The sequence below is a fragment of the Chanos chanos genome, chromosome 4, assembly GCF_902362185.1.
Source record: "Chanos chanos chromosome 4, fChaCha1.1, whole genome shotgun sequence".
NCBI classification, from domain to species: Eukaryota; Metazoa; Chordata; class Actinopteri; order Gonorynchiformes; family Chanidae; genus Chanos; species Chanos chanos.
In genome coordinates, this window is record NC_044498.1 from 48,792,429 (window position 1) to 48,817,143 (window position 24,715).

The 24,715-nt window shown below is 42.9% G+C and overlaps 2 protein-coding genes across 3 annotated transcripts in view; both read right to left on the reverse strand.

The window, feature by feature from the left end:
- Positions 1 to 4,142: 4,142 nt before the first annotated feature.
- On the reverse strand, positions 4,143 to 5,567 carry dkk1a (dickkopf WNT signaling pathway inhibitor 1a). The gene is made up of 4 exons (XM_030772404.1): positions 5,349 to 5,567; positions 5,042 to 5,180; positions 4,773 to 4,910; positions 4,143 to 4,462 (listed from the first exon to the last, which is right to left on the reverse strand). The coding sequence occupies exons 1-4, from the start codon at positions 5,565 to 5,567 to the stop codon at positions 4,143 to 4,145; spliced, it is 816 nt and encodes a 271-aa protein (XP_030628264.1).
- A 5,140-nt stretch (positions 5,568 to 10,707) lies between these two features.
- The window catches only part of prkg1a (protein kinase cGMP-dependent 1a), a 66,878-nt gene continuing 52,870 nt past the window's right edge, over positions 10,708 to 24,715 (reverse strand). For both annotated transcript variants that reach the window (XM_030771006.1, XM_030771005.1), the window contains exons 8-18: positions 22,273 to 22,338; positions 20,040 to 20,114; positions 13,660 to 13,756; positions 13,307 to 13,446; positions 12,958 to 13,047; positions 12,537 to 12,678; positions 11,781 to 11,944; positions 11,548 to 11,670; positions 11,350 to 11,412; positions 11,167 to 11,233; positions 10,708 to 10,806 (exon numbers count right to left, since the gene is read on the reverse strand). In XM_030771006.1, the coding sequence (XP_030626866.1) occupies positions 10,708 to 10,806; positions 11,167 to 11,233; positions 11,350 to 11,412; positions 11,548 to 11,670; positions 11,781 to 11,944; positions 12,537 to 12,678; positions 12,958 to 13,047; positions 13,307 to 13,446; positions 13,660 to 13,756; positions 20,040 to 20,114; positions 22,273 to 22,338 (1,126 nt within the window). The remainder of the gene's footprint in view (positions 10,807 to 11,166; positions 11,234 to 11,349; positions 11,413 to 11,547; positions 11,671 to 11,780; positions 11,945 to 12,536; positions 12,679 to 12,957; positions 13,048 to 13,306; positions 13,447 to 13,659; positions 13,757 to 20,039; positions 20,115 to 22,272; positions 22,339 to 24,715) is intronic.

The window sequence follows — 24,715 nt, forward strand, 5'->3', positions numbered from 1 at the left end:
TGTAGATCAGAAGGATAAAAAGTGACGTTACTCCACCAGCCAGAAGATTTAAGGAGAAGTCGCCAACTGAAGATGCTGCCAGTTTAGTGCTATTAAATAGTCACTTCTCTATTTCTGTACCTTCCACACCATGTCCTTCAGCTTTTCTTTTCACCTCAGATGTTTAGGAGCGTTTGACTTTAGCCACCGTATATGAGAACGAAGCCAAACATGTACATCCAACTACCCCCCCCCCCCCCACAAACACACACACACACACACACACACACACACACACACGCAGAGCTACCACAAACACATTTCTTTACATTCACACACACAGACACACAGACACACGCACATGCCTGTGGCCAGCAGAGGTTTGCGGTCAGGCCAGTAACGAGTGGTTCAGCGAAAACATGGTTTCCAGACCGCCCCCTAAACCCAAAACCCCTTTGCCCCGATCCAACTGTTTCTATGCCATCATGTACAATATGGTGTCTGTCAGTGATGTGTGCTTGTGTGTGTGTGTGTGTGTGTGAGCGTGTGTGTGTGGCGATGTGTACAGTTAGTTGCATGTTTTGTGTGTTTTTGTATATATGCATGTGTACGTGTGTGTGTGTGCGTGTGCAATTCTCACAAACACGCAGTTTGACACGTCTTTGTCATTAAATTTGAATGAAAGCTCTCTTTGTTCGATCCAACAACAGGTTTGTTAAGTTTGAGCAAACATGAAACCTGGTCAGTGTATCTGGTCGGTATGTTTGTATGACTGTCTCCAAGGCTGACTCATTTCTGACTTTATCAAATGGACAGAGATGTTATACCAGTTTGGGATTTTTTGTTTTTTTCATTTAGTATGTCAATCAGACTGAGTGCAGAGCTGAAAGTCTGAAGATCAAAAATCACATCACATTTTCTTTTCAACTTACACTCAAAATGTTGAATAGGAATTTCTTAAAATATGGAATCAGACACATATACATAAAGTCACAGATATATGCGCACACGCACAGACACACACACACATACACACACACACACACGTCCACAGAGACACTCTCACAGTTGGCTAGCTGTGCAGTGAAATAGAATGCTTTTCATTGGTTTAGTTTGGAATCACCTCAGAGTACTTGTCTGGTTTGGGCTGTGATTTGTGGAGAGTAGTCGTGTGCGCTGACAGGCACACGCAAAGCCCAGGTCTTTTCTGTTGAACCTCGTTCAATGTTCGACGCTCTCCGTTCACATATACGGTTCACGAACAGTCGTGTGCCTCTGTTTCCTGTGTTGTGTGTGGGCATACATGTATGCGCGCATGCCGCCTAGACACTGTCTCCTTTAGGAGCCTTTATACACAGTTAAAATAGTCAGTTTCACAGAGACCTCGAATCAGTGACGCCCGACATCATTAAAGACAGATCTGCCTGTCTGTAATTTTCAGCCACAGTGTCTGTCACCAGAAAGAGGGAGAAATAGAGAGAGGGAAAAACGGGGGCAAAGGGTATGGATATAGAGAGGTGAGAGAGAGACAGAGAGAAAGAGAGAGAGAAAAAAGTTAGCTCTTACATTGCGGTCGTATGATTAAGAGAATATGGAAAAATCCTCGATTACTTTCGAGCTCCCTTTTGTCTTTTGCCCAGTAAAACAAGCTGGTTTGGCCTGTTTCATATGAATCCAGTTGTGCAGTCCAGTGGCTGCAATGAGAGGCTCTCTACGTGAATTTCACGCTAAAGTGACTCTCTCAAACTCTCTCTTAAAGTCTTAATGTGAGATCTCTGTCATCACACACTGCTTGAGAAAAAAAATTTTTCCCTCTGACATTTTAAAAGAGCGGGGTATTAAAGAGAAGTTGAAAGCTGATCTGTGAAATCAAATTTGAGCCATTTATCTCCGATAAATAGGCTCTACTTTTCTAACCTGTTTAAATGTGAAACATTGACCTTAGATGGAAAAATAACATCCATCGACAGCAGCGGGAACTCGGGCAGGGAGAGCGGAGCCGATGGAAGGGGAATAAATAAAGCCATTTAAGAAAAGACAAACATTACTGTACCCAGTAATCCATATCACCTGGAATTACTAACAGTATAAAAGTAGCTTGGCACTAATCCTTGAATTCATTGCACAAATAGAAGAAATACAGGCTGCTAATGTTGTAAAACAAACCACAGCCATGCTCCTTCCTTCATGTAACCTGCCTGTCGAACACAGAGCATGATAAAGTAATTAAAGGACAAGATATCCTTATGATTAACCTGGAATCAAGGCTTGCCTGGACTAATTAGAAGTTAGCCAAACACGCCAAAGGCTTAGATGAAGAGGAAACCTTCATCTGCTACTGATCCTTACATGCTTCCTCCGGACTCTTTTTCATCTGAGAGCCTCCTGTTGACTTTGTAGTTTCCTGCTGTTGTGACCTAATATGGCTTTCATGTGGTCAGGTGTTTTTCAACAGACAAGGAAATGGTTGTCCAAAAGGATTACATATCACTATCATAGCGCTGCTACCGTCTGCTTAACGTAATATTTCCCTCGCAGGTCAAAAGGTGTGCAACGTTTAGGTCGTTGTTTTCTTTTTTGTTTGTTTGTTTGTTTGTTTTGGGGGGGGGGAGGTTCAGTACGGGAGGGCAGGAGAGAGAGAAAAAGAGAGACTGAGAGTCTGTGTGTGTGTTTGCATGTGTGTGTGTTTGTGTGTGTGTGTGTGTGTGAGTGTGCCTGTGTATGTGTGTGTGTGTGTCTGTCTGTCAGCGTAATGAAGTGGGCATGTATGGGGATTTGGGGGTGTTTTAGCACTGAAATGAGTTTTCAGACCCATGCATTACCTCAACCACTGAAATATTTGAAAAAAAGGGGTTTGACTTTGGTCTACTCATCATTCATCCATGCCACTGTGTGGCTTGAGGACCAGTGTCTGTAGACAGACTGTGGTATGTACATAATTCTTGGCTCTAGTCTCTCAGTACAGTTAGAGACAGTTAGAGACAAGGAGAGACCAATCAGCAACTACACGTCCAAAGCTCTGACAAGCAGTGCTTTACCCCAAAAAAAAAAAAGTTTGAAATGACATCCACCATACCACAGACGCACCCACACTCACACACACACACACACACACACACATACACACATACACACACACACTCACACACACACACACACACACACACACACACACACACACACAAACATGTACACATAGACACAGACTTCAGATCAGTTTTTGGATGTATTGCATAAATTAAGAATTGAGATATTTAGAATGACAATAAAAATGTACATTTCAGCAGTACATAAAGTTGCTTTCCTGCTTCTTGACTACCACAATCACACTACAGAAGCTTGTAGAGATGAAGTGACTCGCTCTGTTGAGGAATAAAAAGCTGTTTGTTTGGAACATCTGATTCAGAGACTGAGAATGGAACTCATAGACAAAACCATGTGTGTGAAATTGTGATGAGTCATTGACGTTTTAATAAAACAATAATATTTACATTTTTTTTTAGCACTTTGAAATAAAAATATAGGCATTTATATCACACTGTAAATAACATTATAAATCATATCGTTTACACATTTACAATATTTTGTAATTGAATCATGCAGCACCTGATGTTCCAATAGTATTGTTACAGAATCCATACGCTTAGTTAAGTGCCACTTTCTGATATAGAATTTACAATACAGTAATTTACTGCAATAGAAGAAGTTCAAGTTCCTTATAAAGGGAAACACAAGTACTCTGCTGTTTCTGATGACCCAGGAGAAAAGAAAATCATTCTCTCTCTTTTTTTTTTCCTTTTTTTTTTTTTTTTTTGAGAGGCAGAGTCTCCAGTGCAGACCTCCACACGCTGCACTTTTTTCTGCATTCATCCAGGAAATCCGATCAGACGTTTTACTGTAGCATCCTTCCGGGGCATCAGGTTTCCTATATTTCCTGTGCACGTCTATGTGTGTGTGTGTGTGTGTGAGTGTCCTGCAGCCTGTGTGTGTGTGTGTGTGTGTGTGTGTGTGTCTGTGTCTGTGTCTGAGTGTCCTGCAGCCTGTGTGTGTGTGTGTGTGTGTGTGTGTGTGTGTGTGTGTGTATCCGGGTCTAGGTTTTTGGAGGGAGAAAGAGACAGAGAGAGAAGGAGATGTATGGAGCGGCTTTAAGTGTCTCTTCTACATCAGCGCGGCTGGCAGGTGTGGAGGTTTCTGGTGGCTCTGTTGCTGCTTGGCTTTTGCTGTTGCTGTTGCTGTTGCTGTTGCTGTTGAGGCTGGTTCTCTCCTCCTCCTCCTCCTCCTCCTTTCTGCGAGCGGCAGACCAGGCCGTCTCCACAGTCGCAGCGCTGGAAGAGCTCCAGGCCGTGGTTGCCCTTGCGCCGATGCCGCGTGCAGACCTGTCCCTCTGTCAACACAGGCTTACAGATGCGTGACCAGAAGTGACGCGCGCAGCAAAGCCCCTCGGAGCAGTCTGAGGACCTCAGGCAGGTGTCTCCCTCACGCCCTGAGAGAAACAGAGAGAGAGAGAGAGAGAGAGAGAAAACGCTTTAAACACTTCATAAACATTCAGATTCATCTGTGAATCAACAGATCGTCTTCCACGTGAGAGTGGACTTTGGACATTGAACCCATAAGAGGTTAAATGCCCTCAAATACACAGAAAATTCACCACGTGGACAGGCAAACCCTCTCAGTGTTTATTTAATTTACTGCATAGAGTCCTCACTGGATAATGCATTACATTTACATTGTAAACGTCCTCACCATATTCCCCAGAGCAGTCATATTACAAGAGAAGAGAAGAGATTCTTTACCTTTCAGGGACTGATGTGGCCTAAATGGGGCAGTTGTCCTCTTAGGCAAAGCTTCTGCTGTGTAGTTAGGCCTTGGTGTTACATGGACATTGGGCTTATCAGACAGGGTGGCATTCATCTCCATGGGCTGGCATACACCTGAGAAGATGCCATCAAAGAACTTTTAGAAGACGTCAAAGCTACAATTTTTCATTACCAATGAACTGAAGTCCGGTCGGGTTAGCCAATGTTTACGGAAAGGGTTAAACTAATCATTTGCGCTTACTCACCGTTACTGCAGCGATTTCCACCGCAGCACATTGCATCTCGCACACAACGCTTTCTCCGCTTGCGACAAGGCACGCACAGCCCACGAGCGTCGTTGCAGAATTCATCAGCACCGCATTCACCATCGACAGCGCAGCTCAGCTAGTTATAAGAGGATGACACAGAGTAAATTGAAGCCTCTACCCTCAAACTCAACAAAACCGTTTCCAATACTGCTAAACAGTGAAATAAAGTGATAAAAGATGTACTTATGTTATATTTTCGATTTGTCTTTTAATCACGTTTTGAAAGAAGTCCTGGCACACGTACCGGTGGAGTACCGCTATCTCCTTTCCGACTGATGCCACTATCAGAAGTTGCGGTGTGAGGTCTCACACTGACCGTGTTGCTTGGATTAGAGACTCCACTTTCGACAGGTACATTCTTTATCGAATTTCGCAGCACCGATCCAGCAAGAGCATCATCAAGATAGCCACTGCACAGAGCAAGATAAACGGCCACAAAAGCTGGTAAAGAAACCGGCTGCATGTCTTTGGTCTTTATGGAGCAGCTGCAGAACTTCTTTGAATGAAAACAAGAAAACAGCTGATGGATAAAGCAAAGAGACAATGTTACGCGCCGGTCCCAAATCCACGAAGACAGATAGCTGATGGACAAACTTTGTGTCTCTGTTCTTCTGCCGTGGAGACGCGCGATTTATACAAGCGGACTTGTTTGTGTATTCCCGCCCCATGACGCTGTGAGTGTGTGTGCGTGTGTGAGTGAGAGAGTGCGAGAGAAAGAGAGCGAGAGAGAAGGTGGGGTGGAGAGGGGGATGACATTTCAAAGATACCACAAGTAACACGAGAGAGAGAGAGAGAGAGAGAGAGAGAGAGAGAGAGAGAGCGCAAGCTCATCCTCCTGCAGAAGCGCCAGTGCGTTCGCAGTAGTATTTGTAATTATCCGTGCGCCGCCCCAGAGCGCACAGACTCGAAGACCTCGCTGAAAGAAGGATTTGAAGGATATCATTAAAGCCGAAGTTACACATGGGACCTTTTCCAAAAAGCTTATAAGCGTTAACTCTACTTTTTGTCTGTCAGTATGCACAACGGGGTGCAGTAAATTTCTCCCGTTTATACCAAAGATCTACCCAGAGCACTTGTAAAGTATCGCACTGGTGCCATGTCATTCATTCTCTGACGCTGCAAAAGCTATTGAGGTAGCAGCTGAGCAGTGTTTGGTATATACTTGTGTTTACAGTGTAGACCGTCTGATAGCCTAATCCACGCGATTTTGTGTACCATGGTTAGACTTGTTTGTTGAATTTTGCATCATTCAGACCCGCTTTAGTGCCGGTGGATCAGAATATTTTTACGGTAACATGATTTTGAAGTGGAAATTGCGCATCTGTTCTGTTTTTGATTGTCCCATTTCGAATAATCAGGCTATTACCGGCCGTAGGTGGCGTTTGATCACTTGTTTGCTCTGCTGATGACCCGTGAAATGCCATGGTTCAGCAGCAGGTGACAGTAGGGGTAGGAGATTTGAGGTACTGACTGCTCTGAGGAGAGAGCAGTGAACTGAGATAATTCACCTTTATCATAATTACCTGAAACACCCTCAACACACAAGCTCGTTTCTCTCACCTTGGATAGCAGCTTGCACCATATTATGTGCACACATATAAAGTTCCCTGACAAATGTAATACCTGGGGAAGGACGGGAAAAGGATGTTTGCATACAAATCTAGTGGTGACTGAATGCATTTGGTGGTCTTCGCTCCGTTTGATGCTCGGCCTTTAGAATACTATCCGTGAATACCTCAGTGCCTGAATATAGTTTTCACCTATAAACTGAACGTATCAAAACCTAAACATACGGTGCTGTTCATTTTAACTGATCAACACTAAAATCATCCTGATGCCACTCATGATTTATGACCGGACATCAAAGAAGCTTGTTGAACGTGCATTGTATGCCGGATTAAGGAAAAACGTATTTATCACTCATAACTTAATCGTGAGTTATCTCCACTTTTCGTAAGGCACATTTCAGCTCTTAAGCATGTCGGCAATACTTTACTCAAGTTGATAACACAAAAAGGAAAAAAGAGACATCTACAAGTTAAATGTTAAATGAGAATAAAAAGTAATAGTAAACTAAACTGAACTGCTCCTTTCCATTACTCCAGCAGTCAAAATTAGTACTTAAAGAGACGTGCAAAAACGGAGTTAAAAAATGCATCTCAGAGGGTGTCACGCTCCCGAGGCAGCTACAAGTATATGGACGCCTACTATACTCTACCGCCCTCTAGTGGCAGTATGCATTTCTGCAACTAGTATTATCTAATCCAGTGTTTCTCGATCCTGCTCCTGGGGGACCCCTGCTCTGCATGCTCTTGATTAAATCAGGTGTGCTCAGCCAATAAAAAGTGCTACTGATGAGTTCAGTCAGGTAGGTAGAGCAGGGAAAGATGGAAAACGTGTAGATCAGGGGTCCCCCAGGAGCAGGATTGAGAAACACTGACCTAATATATGTATATATTGATACTTACAGAGGATTCCCTTAGGAGAGATTAATTTGCCTGATTTTAGTGCTTAGCCATCCAATAAGATGTTGGCCATTCTGTAAAGCTATTCATGTCAGAGAATTAGTTTTGTTTTTATGTTGTGTTTGGTTGATTAGGTGCCACATGCAATATTTCAATCAGCCATTATTTAATGTCGTTTGTTGGATATAGTAATGGCATGTTCATAAACGCTACATGAGTTTAACGGCACAGTTATGTTTGAATGGTAAAAGAAGTGATACATGTCTGATTCAAGGCAGATGAAACAGAAACACAGATCACGATCACTGAGAGAAATGAAAGGGACCGATGATCAAAGGTGCATTTAAAATTAACCCATTGTTTTTATTACAGCTTTATAAAGTCGGCAACAGGCACTCTGCAAGTGGTTTTTGCAGCGAGAAAAAAAGAAAAACAAAAAACATAAACAAATAAACAAATTGACATAAACAACAGGCAGGACGTCAGTCAAATAAATACCTTAAAGTCGTATCATTGTATCATATCTCATGGAGCTATGACAGCTACAGAATAGCACAGTATAAACAGAGAATATCACAGGTTAACTTAAGTAAATGAACAGAAACCTCACACAGCAGGATGAAAACGTTTACAGGTTCAGTTTACTGACCTGTCCTGTGTCTGACAGTCATACCATGACAGCGTAGGTTTATTGCAGTTGGGGGGGATCGGGGGGGTGGGAGGGGGGGTGTTCTAAGCATCTAAGCATATCTGTACTCATTATGCTTATGAATACACCATGCTGTCCCTTTTCATGTTTAAACTGACAACTTTAAATCGCTTTTATTTTTCAGTTCATTGTAATTTTACCTTATATATGAGTGGCTTTCAATGTTACCAACGCTTTTAAAATAGCATATTTTTTTTGTTGTTTGTTTGTTTGTTTGTTTCACATTTCTCCATTCATATTAATACAGGAAGATAAACCAATCACAGGCTTGAGTATATTAGACAGTGAGAAAACCCCCCCCTGCAAATCATGAATGCTAACTCCTTTTCTGTTCAAGGTCAGGTCAGATATGAGCTGTCTGATGACTGGTTCACGGTTTAGACTGTGAGACAGTCTATTTGAGTCATTTTTTTTTCACAGTCTTAAGGTCCTCCCATCATCACATTAGAGCTAGAAGAGATCACTGAACGTAGGAGAGCCCCTCAATGCAGTTTGAATCACTGTCTCTTTTTGCACTCAGGTTCAAATATCGTACCAAAGAGCGGCCCAGAATGCACCGGGAAAATACAAATGCCCAAAATTCTAACAGCCCAGCGACAAGCCTTCGAGCGTAATGAAGAGGTTTCCGAGGCGTCCCGCGTCGTCAGTGATACACCTCGCAGGCGCCGGCCGTGGCACGAGCGTAGCGGACCAGATACGCCGGACAAAACAACAAAAGGAAAAAAAAACAAACAACAACAACAACAAAAAAAGAGTAACTTACTCCAGTCACTCTGACAGGGTCAACATCTGCAATTTATTGTACAAAAAAAAAAAACAACAACAAAAAAACAAATCACAAAAGTAGGAAAAAAAAAAAAAAATGAAGAGTAGATGTTTGAGAAGCAGTGAGGGTTTTTTTTTTTTTATACGTTGACATGCATGGAATCAGTCACTAAATGGTGATTTGAGATGCCGTCGCTTTAAGGCACTAATATGTGGTCTGGGTGCTAGAGATTGGACACAGTCTGAGAGGTAAAGATAGTGGCTATATATTAACAAACGAAAAAAAAAAAAAAGATCCTCATTTAGTCTAAACCCTTAAGAGTGAAATTCTTTTCTGCCTGCCTGTCTCTCTTGGCCTTAACATCAACCAGATGCTGTTTCAATATAAAGCCAAATCACAGTCCTGCAAGCAGCTTCATATACCTCCTTCAGATAATGGAGTGCAGACTTAACCAAAGTGAATATCAAAGAGAAAACTTCATGTTAAATGGATACGTACTGTAATATATGTGGGGGTTGGGGGTTGGGGAGGATAAGAGGCATTTTTAAATGTACACATGGTCTAAATCGCTGAGTTGAAGGAAGCAGGACCACTGGGCTCTAAAGTGTTCTTTTCAGTGGTGCTGTTTGAACTGCTGTGCATCGGAGCCATGCTCTATGTCCGCTACCCAAATAAGGGCGTTAGAACCAAGGGTTACTTCCCCTTAAAGGCTTCTCTGGGTCAATTCTGAAATGCAGGGTGATGTTGAGGGAGGCTTTGTGAGTGGCATGTATCTATATATATGTGTGTGTGTGTGTGTGTGTGGATGAGGAAACTAATGTGAATTTAAGCAGGGCACTTACAGGAAGTTGTGTCTTTCTAATGATTAATGGACAAAACAATTGTGCTTTTTTTTTTTAAAGATAAATATTATATATATATATATATATATATGCTTCTGTGTGACTACATTAGTATGTACATGTGCTCTAATGCATGAGTAGGTTAGATGAGGAATAACATTCAGGTCTGTCTGGACCTCCTGACGTCTGACAGGCTGGACAGGTTTTGATTTACAGTGTTTTCATCCAATGGATGATCTTCATGTGAGTAGTCTGCACGTGGACTGAAGATTGACGAGTTCTGCTGCCAATGTGAGATGAGAGAAGGGCACACGAGTTTTAAGGTTCTCGAGAAAAACTTGTCTCAACAGAATGTCTTAAGCCTCCCCAGCGGAGTTTCACAGCAGCGGATGAAAACACACGAAGAGGCGCACACACACGCCTCTGTTCTCTCTGTCTGTACCTCTCCCTATGGTGTTTTTTCACTTTGTATATGGGAGACCATTAAAAAAAAAAATCCAGTCCTTTTTAATCGTTTTTTGATTTTTTGTTGTTTTTTTTTTTCAAAACTTCCAGCGCTGTGACTTCAAAGATCGCCGTGGCAACAGTGAAGGCATATCGGTGTCCAGAGCTCTTGCATTCTCTCTCCTCGATTTTCCTCCTCTTCTCTCTCATCCTTTCTTTTTTTTTTTTTTTAACAGGTTTTGACCTAGCACAGCGGTGTCCAGAAGAACCGGTCCCGACCCAGGTACGAGAGGAGCACTTGTCATGTATAGAGATATATTTAGATAAGAGAGTGCTAAGAGTGGATGTATGTGTGTGTGTGTATGTGTGACTGAGGTCTAGAAATCGCTGTCCCAGCCTGAGTTATCGTCTGGAGGGGGGTCCTCGTTGTCCTCCGGAAAGCTGTCAAAGTTACTCGTGTCAGTAGCTGATGTTACCTGCATGACAGAAATTGGGGGGGGCGGGGGGGGGGGGGGGGGGGGGGGGGGGGGATGGCGGGGGGGGGGGGGAGGGGTCCATACGTCAATTTCCTAGAGTGACCATTCATTTGATTTTTGTGATTGTAAGTCAAATCATCATTGAGCCAGTCAGCTGTGTAAATAATCCATAAGCCCATAACTGTAATTATGTGTTGTGATAGTCAATGTAAAAACAGTCAATGTAAAACATAAGTTAAAATTTCATCAGTATTTGTAGACTTTAACATTCAGAATCGTAAGTATACCTCAGCAAGTCAGCAAAATCTCAGACGTACTGGAATGTGAGTTTCTTGAACGTGCGTGTTAGTGTGTACTTACACTGGGGATAATGGGCGGCGTGAGTGTTCCTTTCCGTAAGCCTTCCCAGTTAAAGCCCTCAAACCATCTGGAGAAGACACATTTCCATTTCAAATTTTACTCATCACACACCACACACGCAAAGACAGTTCCATACAAAATCAAATGAAAAGTCCCAGATTTTTGGAAGTCTGTTTCACTCACTTGTGCTTTTGGATGTCTTTGACACCATTTTTCAAGTTTCCCAGTCTCTCAGAAGGAGTGTCCCTAAACACAAAGAAGACAAAATTCAGCCAAACCTGGTGAGGTTTAACTGGAATTATATTCAACAAGCCTTTTTAAAACGGCACCAAACCCCTGTGCTCTATCAAGGCATGTCTGCTCATGTTCGCTCAGCCGTACCTGCATAGCTTTTTGATGAGGTTGGCAGCATTTTTGGTAATCTTCTTTGGAAATTCGATCATGTCGATGCCTCTTAGGATGATGTTATACGTCTTCATGGGGTCAGAGCCCGAAAAAGGAGGGCTGAACGGAAGAGAAAAGGGGGGTGGGGGGGGGGATGGGGGTTTTAGAACCGAAAAACGTCCAAACGAACCAGTTTTGAGCAGTCCCGTTGAGATCTCTCTGGGTCTTACCTCCCCGTTAGCAGCTCGTACATCAGAATTCCCAGAGACCAGTAGTCGGCCGAGATGTCGTGACCTTTGTTCAGGATGATCTCGGGGGCCACGTATTCCGGCGTGCCGCAGAACGTCCACGTCTTCTTTCCGAAGCCGATCTTCTTGGCGAAGCCAAAATCCACCTGCGCACAATTCACACCAGCTCAGGACACAGACCCTCCCCCAAGGCACTTCTGTAGGCCCTTACACCTGCTCTTGTGTCACGGTCCACAGAGACCATTCTCTACAAGCTTCTGTTTCAGTCAAGACATGTGTCCCCGCCACCAATTCGGTTTCCTACTACCTACCCCCATGCTTAAGGAAAGAGGTGAAATCAGCCAAGAGAACACAGAGGTTTCAGTAGGTAGCGGATGGAAATGCAGTCATGTCTCATGCTCTCCTACTCGGTCTAGGATAAATCTGATGTAGTCTAAGCCGTGTAGGTTTCTGCCCAACCTCAAAACTGGAAAGCCAGGGTCTTTTTTTTTTGTTTTTTTACAAAGCTGGCGGTATGAAGACAAAACTATGTTGCCAGCCAGGAAATTTTATGACCAGTTATGACTCACAATCTCTCAATAAGAAAAGTACCTTCTTGAGACCATATAAAATTGGAATTGTTTTGTCATGGGTTTGTTACTGACAAGAGACATTTGTTCGCATGTAGTTTGTCAAAGAGCGATATTTTTAGCCTACAGAAAAGCCCAAGTATCATGTCCAGTGTGCCCAGTTGCTCACCAGCTTGGCGTAGCCTCTGTGGTCCAGTATAAGGTTTTCTGGTTTGAGGTCTCTGTAGATGATGCCTTTGGAGTGCAGGTAGGCAAATGCTTCCACCACACATGCCGTGTAAAACCGTGTGGTGGAGTCATCAAATGAACCCCTGTGATGAAGTAATAATATACATTATTACTTACTATAGCTCCTTACATACTTACATTATTTACTTCATACTATAGATTCCATACTATACAGAGAGAAAATACAGTAGTAACGGGTGATGTTTAAATCTTTAGATCTGTTTTTCAAAAGTCAGTAAAACTATTGAATAATGAAAAGCACTCCACTTTAGCTGTGCTGTACAAACACATGTAGATATGCATATAAAGGTGGAGGTGTGAGGGACTGGGTGTAGTTGGAGAGTTAAACGTTTTGTTCTGACTTGTCTCTGAGAATGGTCCACAGCTCCCCTCCTAAACACGCTTCCATCAACATGTAGAGGTATTTACTGTCTTTGAACGTCCGGTACAGTCTGTCAAAGAAAACCCAACGTTAACGGTTATTAAAAACAATCCATTTCAATAAAACACAGAGGTTCTAGCTTCTGGGCTTTTTCACAGTACAAAATTTTCACTGAACACTTATTCTACACCTGGAGTTCTGTGTCAGAATGACCCCCCCCCCCCCCGTGCTGAGTTAATCATTGTGGTTGTGTCGTTATGACGTTGAGGCATTAACGTGTTGTGTGGCATTGAGTCACGAGAACGTGGTTAATCATTGAGAGTTAATACCTGACGATGAAATCGGAGTGAGCCTCCTGCATAATGAGTTTCTCTGAGCGAATGTGCTCCTGCTGCCTGGTGTCCACGATGTGACGCTTCTTCAGAATCTTCATGGCAAACGTCTTTGACTCATCGCTCTTCAGCTGCACCTGCGCATCACAGAGAGCCAATCAGGAATCAGTTCTTAATCCAAACGCGCCCACACACACACACACACACACACACACACACACACACACACGTGTGGATATCACATACAGAGAGAGAAAATACATATACAGTAGTAATGGTTGATGGTTATATCTTAATTTGTTTTTAAAAGTCAGTAAAACCATTCAGTAATGAAAAGTACACCGGCTTACCAGTTCCACGCGTCCAAACCCCCCCACGCCCAGAGTGTCGATGATGTTAAAGTCGGCCAGGTTGAGGTTCAAGAAGAAGGCATTTTCTGCTTCGTACCTGCATTTCAGCAAACGGAAAAAGGGGAACCTTTTAGAGGAGTGCAGGCTGTAGGGAAAAACGGATGACGGAGGAAAGAAGAGAGCCTGCTCCCTTCCCCTGTCCTCTGACACCGCAAACCAAACCCGCATTTCGTCTTTCCTTTCTTCGTCCGTGAAAACCGGACAGAGCTTCTCATTCGTTTGTGATGGGAATGAAAATCTTTCCCTCTCAAGTTATGCCCCGGTCAACACGGTCTTAAAGTCAAGCTTTCGGTCCTCGTTGTACGTGAAGCGGCCATCAACAGAGCAGCGGTCTTCACAAACAAGGCACGCGTCCACTTTAGAATAAGAGTGTATTTTTAGAAGGTGAACCCTGCCTGTAGCTCTTTCAGGTTGTGGGGCTTTTACACCGTAGTCCGTCCGCTGTGGGAAAAAAAAAAAGTGTCCGAGCTATATCCCTGGCTTTGTATTTCACCTTCAACCTTCAGAGAGATCCTTCAGATTAACTGCTCCCGACCTCTGCGGCTCACAATAATATCACTTGTCACTTGACACAAACAGACGGCTCACAGAGGCAGGAGGGCGAAAGTTTCACTGGTGTTTACTGAAGAATTGCTGGTGATGTCATTTTTGTGTTGCTGTTGGCGTTGCCAACAGAGCATTTCTATGGTAATTATGAGTCACACATTAGGGTTAAAAAATGTGCAAGAGAAAACTTGAGAAGACTAAAAGCATCCAATCATAAGTGTTGGTTTACAGACAACTCATCTTTGACCAATGGCTGCTAACTGTATATTTCCAGTTCTTCCAATCAGATCCGCTATTTGTGGGAAGGGTTCAAAATCATTCGACTAGAAACTGTAGAGAGACAGTCACGTGACTCATGATTGGTTAGTTGTTTGGGAATTCGCTTGGCTTGGCAATGAAGTGGCCTTGCTCTGTGTCTTTTAATGGAGGTAGTTTTCCATACGTGATGCCAGGGGATTTCACACACACACACACACACACACACACTCGTACACACACACATGCTCAGACTCTCACTCAACCTCACTTGGTTATTTTTTAATCCCTTGTCCATAATCAGATCAGTTATTAGACTAGCTGGATTAGTCTTTGAGAGTGTGGGAAGGCTTTTCTGGGTCGCTGGAAACCATCGCGGGATTTCACCCTGCTGCAGGATGGAAACATCTCTAGAAATAGTTCACACTACCAGCAACAGAAGCACCAAGAGTTACTGAAGGGGCAGACATATCTTTCATATAAAACAGTGCTGAAATTTCAACAGTAATTACTGCTGTTACTCACTGCTGTTCAGTCAGAACTACTGCTGTTCACACTAGGATCAAAATCAATGACTTTGGCTGGTCTTTAATCTGGAATCTGATATGCTTTTTTTTTTTTTTTTGTTCATGATACAGACCTTCCCAGGCCAGCCAATCAAAGCCTTGTCAGCTCACATTTGTCTCTCAGGGGTGGACAGCTGTACTCAGAGTCCTCTGGATAAAAACGACAGACAATTTTTATGGACTCTTAGCGCTTCTCTCCAAAAATAAGACATTACTCTTGTGAAGGTTACCAGTCTGTCAGAGACACCGGACTGAAGCATGTGCTTGTGATTTGCACGGGGAAAACCAAGGACTCATTTCAACAGCACTGACACGTCACAGCATCACCACGGTGACGCGATCATTATGAGGCAGGACGCTCTTAGAATCGCCCAGTCCTTCGGAACTTGTTTTTTTTAGAACATATTTTAATAACTAGCGTCTTAACTCGTAGTTACGGTTTCCGAAATCCTGAACGCATTTATTCATCAGGTAACACTGAGTAGTATCCTCACTCAAACACCTGTGTGCTGTGTGGGTTGTGGGCTGTGTGCTGATGTGGATTGATTTTTTTTTCTTTTTACCGCCAGTGGCTTTTCACATCACTGACAGCTCTTTCATATCTACTTTCTGTCCAACGGAAAGTCCTATTCAAAGCGCGAACATATAACAGAAATAACATGGAAGTACTGTAACAAACATGAGCTTTAAATGTTTCGTGGCACTTGAGAAAAGGCGTGAAGTCAAGCAAGACTACACAGTTGAGATCATACCGCTCGTTTTGGTTGACTTTGCACTGACTGTGTCGTGTTCTCTTTAAGGCTCTGTATGCTTAATTTCCCACACTTCAGGTAAAGCTGTGTTCGTTCTGTGACGTGAGTGATCTCAGTTTAGTCGAGAAAAAAACAAGCAAATACACAAAAATAACTACTGGTTTTGAACAGAGTAGGCAAAAAAAGTCCTAAAAGAAAGAGAGTGAGAGAGCGCACAGATGAGGAGGGAGATCTTTGATTAAATGAGCCTGGAGGCACAGGTGCATTGTGGGATCGAGGACTGGCTGCCTGCACCTAAGGCTGCTTCAGTCACGTCTCCCAAACGTCGCAGTGACCCTCAACTTAGTCTGTTCTCAGAAAGACAAGCAGTGACCTTTCTCTGAAGAAAGAGTCTCGGAAGTCTCACACAGCGTGCCGATGGATTCCCACAATGCACTTTTCTCAGAAATACAGATTTGCGGCTTGTAATTACTGCCCATAAAAGTTATGCCATGTTTCTTTTTGGATTTTGTATGTTGGAATAAACCTGAACAACACTTTATAGACAGGTATAGTAATGCTGGCACATTACCATGACAATTCAAGCAAACAGCAATCCATTTCAGTCCAAGCATGACTGTGCCATTATTACAGACTGTAGGGTGAGACAATTCATTCACTCACCCTTACATTGGTGACCTCGGTCATGAATACGAATAGAAAGTGTGTTTAGGATTCACAGATGTCAGAGACAGGGGGTATAGAACCAACAAAACAGAGATTGTAGCCGCATAAATTAACATGTGATTAATGTATAATTTAAATATCAAATGGCCAGTTGGAGGTAACTGTCTGGTCAACAGTTACCAACTTACCAACTTCAGGCACTAGGTGGAGCTACTGAATTATTTTTAAGGCCTCAGTTGAACGAATCGTAAACTGAGTCTTGCATTCTGCACGCAGGGTGAGGGGGAGAATATAAAGAACACATTTTAAATCTCAGTTTTCATTTCACAGTGCTACACTGGTATATTGGACAATTTTGCATATTTAAAAATTCTTTTCAAGGCCACTCTCAAACTGGCAGTGTGAAACACACATACATGCACACACACATACACACACACACACACACACACACCGCAGAGCTAAATGAGGACCTACGCTGATACAGGGCTGGTTGGCCTTGAATGAAATGAGTTAGCTGTTTGAATGGACGCAGACAAAGGCGCCAGACGAGGGTGATGTGTCGGTTGAGAAAAATCAGAGGCTGCTCATTGTTTGGGAACAGGGATGAACGGAAGGCCCGACTCTGAGCCGTACTACGGACGCGTTTTTCTTCCATCACAATTCTGCTCACTGCTGTCCGTGAATGCACAGATTACCTCCCCTACTCTCATCTCTCTCTGAAAGCCTTTTGAGGGAGGAGCTGTAAGGTAAACGCTCACCTCAAACATTCTCTTCACACTATTTTCAGTCCTTTTTTTTTTTTTTTTTTAAACAACGTAGAGTCAAAACATTATGGTCAGCATCCATAAACGGTGGATACATACGGATACATATCTAGTTATGCTTTGCTCCTTAGGGGAGCACATATACTCAGTCAGCACCCGCTCGCACACACACAACTTGGAGGATGTGTGTGCGTGCGTGTGTGTGTACTGTATTCACTCAGAGAATGAGTGTGTGTATTTGTACTGAATTCACTACAGTACTGTATACTGTACGTAAAGTGGTAGGGGCGATGACTTCTCTCTCAGGACTTTGCACTGGTATTAATGGTTGCTATCTGACTCCAGGGCTGAAAGTGTTCCCTTGTGACCCAGCCTGCGGGCCACTTTATGGGCCACAGCTGCCAAGCGACGGCCCCGTTTCCCAGAGGGGAGCACCACAGAAGGCCTCTGTTAATGCTTGTGAGTGGAGCGTACAGTCCATCAGCTCCCCAAAACAGAGAGAGAGAGGGAGAGCCGAGTGGGCCAGGAACAGTGCAGTGGAACGCTGATCAAAGACATGCCTATTGGATACAAATGCTCCACTGTGATGTGAGCCTGGTGATCAAAGACCTAGTATAAAGCAGGAAATGAAACTCTATCCCTCCACTCTCAAATCAATCAGAGGAAATCTGACACTCTTTTTCCACATCTTTTCACTGACCCGTCAGGAGTCCGTGACGTTCGGATCTGTCAAAGATCGGACGGTTTTCGATCTCGACAGACGTGCTAGGTTTCGTCAGCCGCGTTTAAACCAGCCCGCTTAAAAAACGCGCGGGTCCGACCCGCGTCCCCCGTCTTCAGCGTTAATGAACACACGAATGAGTGTCAGAAACCCCAAGCTGATCTAATCAAAACACTTCAAGATAAAGTTTGGTTTGCGGACTTTGTTTTTTGCTGTGGGTCGGGGGGGGGGGGGGCGACGTTCCCCTCGGAGGCCAATTACGCCGGGTTCTCTGCTGTCATTTTGGTCGTGGTTAGAGACTAATTTATCAGTGACAGATTCAGAGGCGCCGTGACTGGAAAACTCCGAGCGCGATGAATAAAAAGCCGTCTTAATATCCGCGCCGAGAGAGAATCTCCAGGATGTGACAGCCGTACGCGCAGGACGGATGCTTTAATTATTTACAACCAGAGGGATTTTCAATGCAGATGAGAGAGCATGAGAAAATGAAGAGGAGAGGTTTCTCTTTTCCCCTTTTTTTTTTTTTTTTTTTTTTGTTGTTGTTGTTGGAGTTGATCAGCGCAGTGTGACTTCAGTGTGAACTCGAAAGAGTCGGAGAACATGAACTTCTTAAGGTCCTTTTTTTTCACGACGTGATCTGCAAAGCTATTAGCATGTGGAATTAAACCTAAATATTTTAGCTCATTCTCTCTCTCTCTCTCTCTCTCTCTGTCTCTCTCTCTCAATATAAATGAGTGGCAAGGCTTCTGAAGTTTCAGATTACTGTCACCTTTGCCATCCCTCAGCTGAGCAGGGTTCGGTTTTTCATCACTTTGCTGAGCTGAGGGGGGGGGGGGTGCACAAGGTAACACCACACATTCTCTCTCTCTCTCTCTCTCTCTCTCTCCCTCTCCCTCTCTCTCTCTTTGACGCCCTCCTCATGTTTCTCCTCATTAAAAACAATGTGTAGGGGAGCAGTGAGGATGTCAGCCCTGTGACTCATTCTGCTCCGTCAGTAGAGAAGAAAAGACACTCTTATGTAACATGTCTTCCACATGCTTGGAGTGAGTTCGTCCGAGGCCAGCAGCGCAGTGTGGGGCTAAAGACTCGGTACTGGCTTCAGGATCGCTGTTAAAAAGGCCAGATTCTGCTCTCTCTGAAACATTACAGGAAGCGTTACACAAAATGTAGACTTTTACCACAAAACGCTTACGTTTTTTGGCTTTTCTCTTATTTACTGAATCTGTCAAGGTGTATGGTTAGCTCACAAATTACCATAAAATGACAGTTTGTGAATGAACCAGTGGCCTGTAGTCACTTTAAAGAGCATACAAAATTTCTGAGCAAAAAACCTTCTTCATCTATTGCCTTGATTTTGCCGTATTAACATAAAGATGGTTAGAACTGCATTTGCAGCAGGGAAAAGGCTGAATGATCTAGAAATGTTTTTAAAAATCAGGTAATTTTTTATTTAAAAAAAAAAAATTATATTAGCATTTTAGAGTTTTAGGTCACTTTTACATCTCTGAGTGCTGCTTTATAATCACATTGGTCGCACATATTCTAATAAATGTTAATTTCGCAGTCTGTGTGCTTTTTGAATCATGAAAACTCAAAAGTTGTATCTTGGAAAAAAAGCCCCAAAAAAAGAGTCTGACTTCTTGTTGCTAAGCAACACAAGAAACTGTCATCCAAGTCATTAGAACACGTTAAGGGCTGTTACACGCTGTTAAATCTTTTGTGTTTTTCAGCCAAGGATTTAAGCATCCATGTCTCAAAATAAAAAAAAAAACCCTCTATCTATCTATCTATCTATCTATCTATCTATCTATCTATCTATCTATCTATCTATCTATCTATCTATCCATCCACAGTCGATGATGTCGACAGTATGGTTCATTTCATAATTACTTAGTTCAGTCATAAACATCACCATTGTAAGAATAGTAAAAACAGTGATATAGGTTAACATCTTCTTATGAAGATGAAGTTCCTTATTTTGAATTCTTATTTTGTATTGATAAATCTAAAACGTGTGGAGATGAAATGATTTCTCCCTCAGACTTACTTTGCTTTGGCCTCCGCGTCTTCACAGCCTTTACTGGACACGTCCTCCAAATCTCCAATCAGATGTTTATACGAGCTGAAAACGGATCAAAAAGAATCAGAACAGTTCGCGTGGTGGTCCGGGATTAAATTCACACTTTTCTTTTCCAAATGCACCCCCAATCATTACAATAAACAAAATATGAGTTTTGACCCAGGGTTTAGTTTTCCGTGAACCTATCATCAAAACATCCCTCCAAAATTAACATATGAACAGTGAATATGCATATGTATAATCCTACAGTTGAGGAGCAGAGCAAAATGTTTCCTGATATTCAACACCAGCGAAGCTCTGACAGATATAAGCTGATGTTTGAAAAGAGGACTTAGTGAAGCTACAAAGTCCCTGGCTTCAAAGACTTTGTTTTGAACTGAAGACAGGCCATAAGCTTAACCACTCAGTGTCTAGAAACTCAGTCTACTGTAAAAATGATCTTGATTGTAAACAATAATGGTTTCTGTGTGTGTGTGTGTGTGTGTGTGTGTGTGTGTGTGTCTTAAGGTTCGTTGTTATATGTATATGTATATATTATTTTGGTTTTTCTCATTTCTCCTGGGTTAAAGGAAATATATAAGCGGAACAGTGGATATAATTTGTGCATGACTCGGCAGGGTGAGCTACAAGTGTGCTCTTTATAGAAGAAACTGAGATAACACTAAACCGTTCCAGAGGTTTCTGAAGCTCATTCCGAAATCTAGCCGCAGCAACCCGAAAAATCCCTGTCAAAAGCCATACTCCTAATCTTAAACTGAAAGTAGCTGGCAGATCAGGTACAGGAGAGAGAGAGAGAGAGAGAGAGAGAGAGAGAGAAGCCAACTAAAGATTTTGTGGGGGGTTTTTTATAAAGCTGGGGGGACTCTACAAGTTCACTATTTGTGTGTAATGAGAAAGACTGAAGAGAGGAATACAGTGTTGTGGTAAGTCCAGTGACAATCAGTAGACCTGAGTCATATGAGACATCTGACCAATCAAGACTCCTGCCATAGGCAGCTCCTCCCAGACTGAAGAAGATGCTCATCTTTACTAGGGTCAGATTGCCTGAGGAGCCTAGAGAAGAAGTCATTTTAATTTTGGTACGGGGTTTGGATAAATTAAACGATAGAGAGAGGACAGAATGAAAGGCCGCATATTTATTAAAGGAAGCTATTTAAAGTTAAATGAAACCGAAACCGGTGATCCTATCAGCGCGGCTCCTTTCTTCACCAAACAACCTGACCTCGGTTTTGTTTGACTTTAATATCAGATTAAGGGCAGAGAACGCCCGCCAAAGTTTATTTAAACGCGTCTCTATTTTATCCGTCGAGGGGCCGGGACAGCTGGGTACAGGACAGTATCTTATTCCTACAAATGAATTTCAGAGTCGCCATCTGCAACGGATATGCTGAGAATGTAAACAGAACTCCACATTAGTCATAACCCAGACACTGACCAATTAAACCATCTGAAGAGTGTAAATAATTACTTAATTAACCAATGAATCGATGCATTCTCCCACCAATCAGGTACTGATGAGCAGCGTGTGAGTGCTAAACACAGCTCCACAGAGGCCTGAGTGGGAGAGATACACAGAGACTGGAAGGGGAGCAGGTCCAAGGAGAGAATATTTTACTGTATGAACCACTAAGCCCTGCTCTCTGGCTGACCCCATTAGTGTTTATTGACACGCATAGCTTCGGGCTGTTTATTTATTTTAGCTATTTGGGTTATGGTAGATTTATAGAACGCTACGAGAGAGCACAGATAAGCACTACTCACCAGCCAAGACTTCACACTTACTGTACATTGCTTCAACAACCCCCCCCCCAACATAAACACATTCTCTCCCTCTCTCTTTGTCCCTCTCTCTCTCATAAAAAGAGAGGAACTCAGGAACACACACGTGAATAGCAGAGCTTGGGCCAGTTCTCAGAGCCGACACAGTGCATGCAAAGGCCAACTAAAATAAATGCTATCCTTGCATGGAAACACTAAGGGATACAGAGCACAATGGTATATAAATATATATTCCTATAATCTTTATGATCTTAAAAAAATAGACCTATGGGACTGTCACACGTCGTAAAACATGGGCGTACAGACAGCTTCACTGTCGTGTTTCCGTTGTTCCTCTCAGTCAGACGTCTGAGAGCAGGTTGCGGTGCAGTGAGTAGTGGACTGAATGTTATTAGAACATGATAACTGTGGTGGTACTCACTCTCTGTCAATCACCAGACAGGTCACTGTTTCAGCAGCAATGACATTGGCCGTCCTGACGTCCTCTCTGCACAGAGACAAATGTGACACAATTAGTCAAAAAGACACACGTGCACTAAACGTGCAACACGCAGTCCAAGAGGGAATAAAACCAGATTACATGTTTAAAAAAAAAAAATAATAATTCGGACAGTTTTCAAATGTCAACGCGACATACTCTGGGAAATTTACACGAGATGCACCAGAAGACAATTCACCATTTAATCTTACCAACTCATTAACAATAAAATAAATCAAAAAAGAAAGACGAACAAGGCAGCATGGAAGTAAGTTCACTACATTTCACTGTTGTTTTAGACTTTATCAGGTAAAGTGAAAACATAGGCAAATCTGTATGACACAGGTAGACAGAAAAGTAAGGACTATTTTTTAAAAAACTCAGCCCAACTGAAATTGAAGTTCATTACTTTGACCTATTGTATGTTAGCAAAAATAGTATCTTCTGAGACAAAGAAATGGTCCATTATATTATAAGATGCCCAGGTAAGATTTCAAAAAACCAAAAAGAAAAAAAAAAAAAATATATATATATATATATATATAGTTTGGGTGAGCTATGACTAAAAGATTAGTCATATAAAATGCTACCTAAATCCCCCCCCCCCCCCCATTCCCCTCCCCAGGCCTCCAGTGAATTATTCGGAACAGGAAGAAATAACAGGTATGGTTCATTACTCCGAGTGTGTGCGTGTGACATCATCATCCTCCTCTTCTCCACTGAGTTCAGGAGATGAGTCTCCCCAGTCGCATGAGTCTGAGTCAGAGTGCCACTGCTCGGAGTCCATGGTCTGATCCGATACGCAATCTCCCTAACCTCAGTGAAACGCTTCCAAACCAGTAATCCAAGCAATCTGTTCCCTCTCACGGACACACGCACTCAAACCCGACCAACACGCAACGGAGCACACGTACCAAAGAAGAGAACCAAAACAATCCATCCAATCCCACGCAACTACAAGACAACGCGTCAGAAAGCGGCGGAGGGCACTGCAAACGAGTGTAGCCTCTTCTGACTAACGCGGACATGAGTCTTCAAGCACCGTATCGCTAACAGCTCCCGGTGAGCTCCTGTCTCACACAGTCTGAACGCTGCCACTGGCCCAGCCGTGCTCCGCGTTAGACTTTTGTACTTTGTCAGAGGTGAGAATTCTTCACTACATGCCTCCAAAGCCTACAGTCACACACAGAAATAACACACCACCACGGCAGAAGGTCACAGCTGCTTAGACAAGCAAGGAGAGGAGAATAGGAGAGGAGAGGAGAAGAGAAAACACAGGAGAAAAGGAGAGTGAGTAGAGAACGGGAGGAAGATTGAAGAGGTGTGGAGAGTATGTTTCGATGGTGTTAGGCTTGGCACAATGAGTTGTTGTGTGCTGAGAGCTGTAGAGTGGGACTGCAGGGTACTTGGTTTATAAGAGGTATTAGTTGGACAGCATGCCTCCCCTTTGTACAACATCCGACAGTGTGTAATCAGGCCCCATTTGAAGACGTGAGACATGAAACTCAAACACCTGCTGTGTGAAAAAATGAGGTCCCTGCCAAAAAAAAACGCGCCCCTATCGAGATCGTTGTCGCAAACGCACGCACGCACGACAACACACACACACACACACACACACACACACACAGAGGCATGCCCGAAGCACATGCACACTCACAACAAACACACTCTGCTATATCCTGATGCTATTCTATCTGTTTGGTGCAGCCTGTGTATCCGGGTTCACACCTCCAATTACCTTGTTCTTTTCCAGTGAAATTATGCGGCTCTCGTTCTAATACTGCAATTAAAATACCGGTCTTAGAGAACACAGGGTACCAGAGGAATGGCTGTTTGCAATAACCGAGTTCTTTATGTACAACTTTCATTTTAGTCTTTTGACACACTGTCTCACTTTGGTCTGTAATAACTGGTATTTGTAAAATAGGGGGAGAACTAGACTGAGCAAACATTGTCAATACAGACGAATCGATTCAGATTTCACAGACAACCTTATGCCGATTACAATGCCAAAAGATGGCATTCAGATGGGTAAAAAAAAAAAATTTAGAAAACACACTTAACAGAAAAAAACTTACCAAGGTTAGACAATCTGTGTTTGTTCTGTGAAGGATGTCGAGAAATATGACCATTTACAATTTAACATTTCTATGACAACATATAACGTAGATCAAAATGATCGTGAGGGTACAAGAAGTGAACCTTACGGTGTTAAATAAGGTCAGTCTATGCTTTTTTTTTTAGGTATCTGCCTATAAAAGGAAAGACTAGTTTTAAAGGGAAAATTAAGATGACTGTGTTATTATGAATAGTGTTATGTAACAGGTCCCAATGACTGGAATAATCAGTGATGGATGTTGATGAGTGAGTGGAAATTTTTGCC

Excerpts from the sequence above, each read along its gene's own strand:
- dkk1a (XM_030772404.1), bottom strand. The coding sequence starts at position 5,567 with ATGCAGCCGGTTTCTTTACCAGCTTTTGTGGCCGTTTATCTTGCTCTG. Across the intron at positions 4,911-5,041 it reads TGGAAATCGCTGCAGTAACG|GTGTATGCCAGCCCATGGAG; the intron begins GTGAGTAAGCGC and ends GCATCTTCTCAG. Across the intron at positions 4,463-4,772 it reads GCCACATCAGTCCCTGAAAG|GGCGTGAGGGAGACACCTGC; the intron begins GTAAAGAATCTC and ends TGTTTCTCTCAG.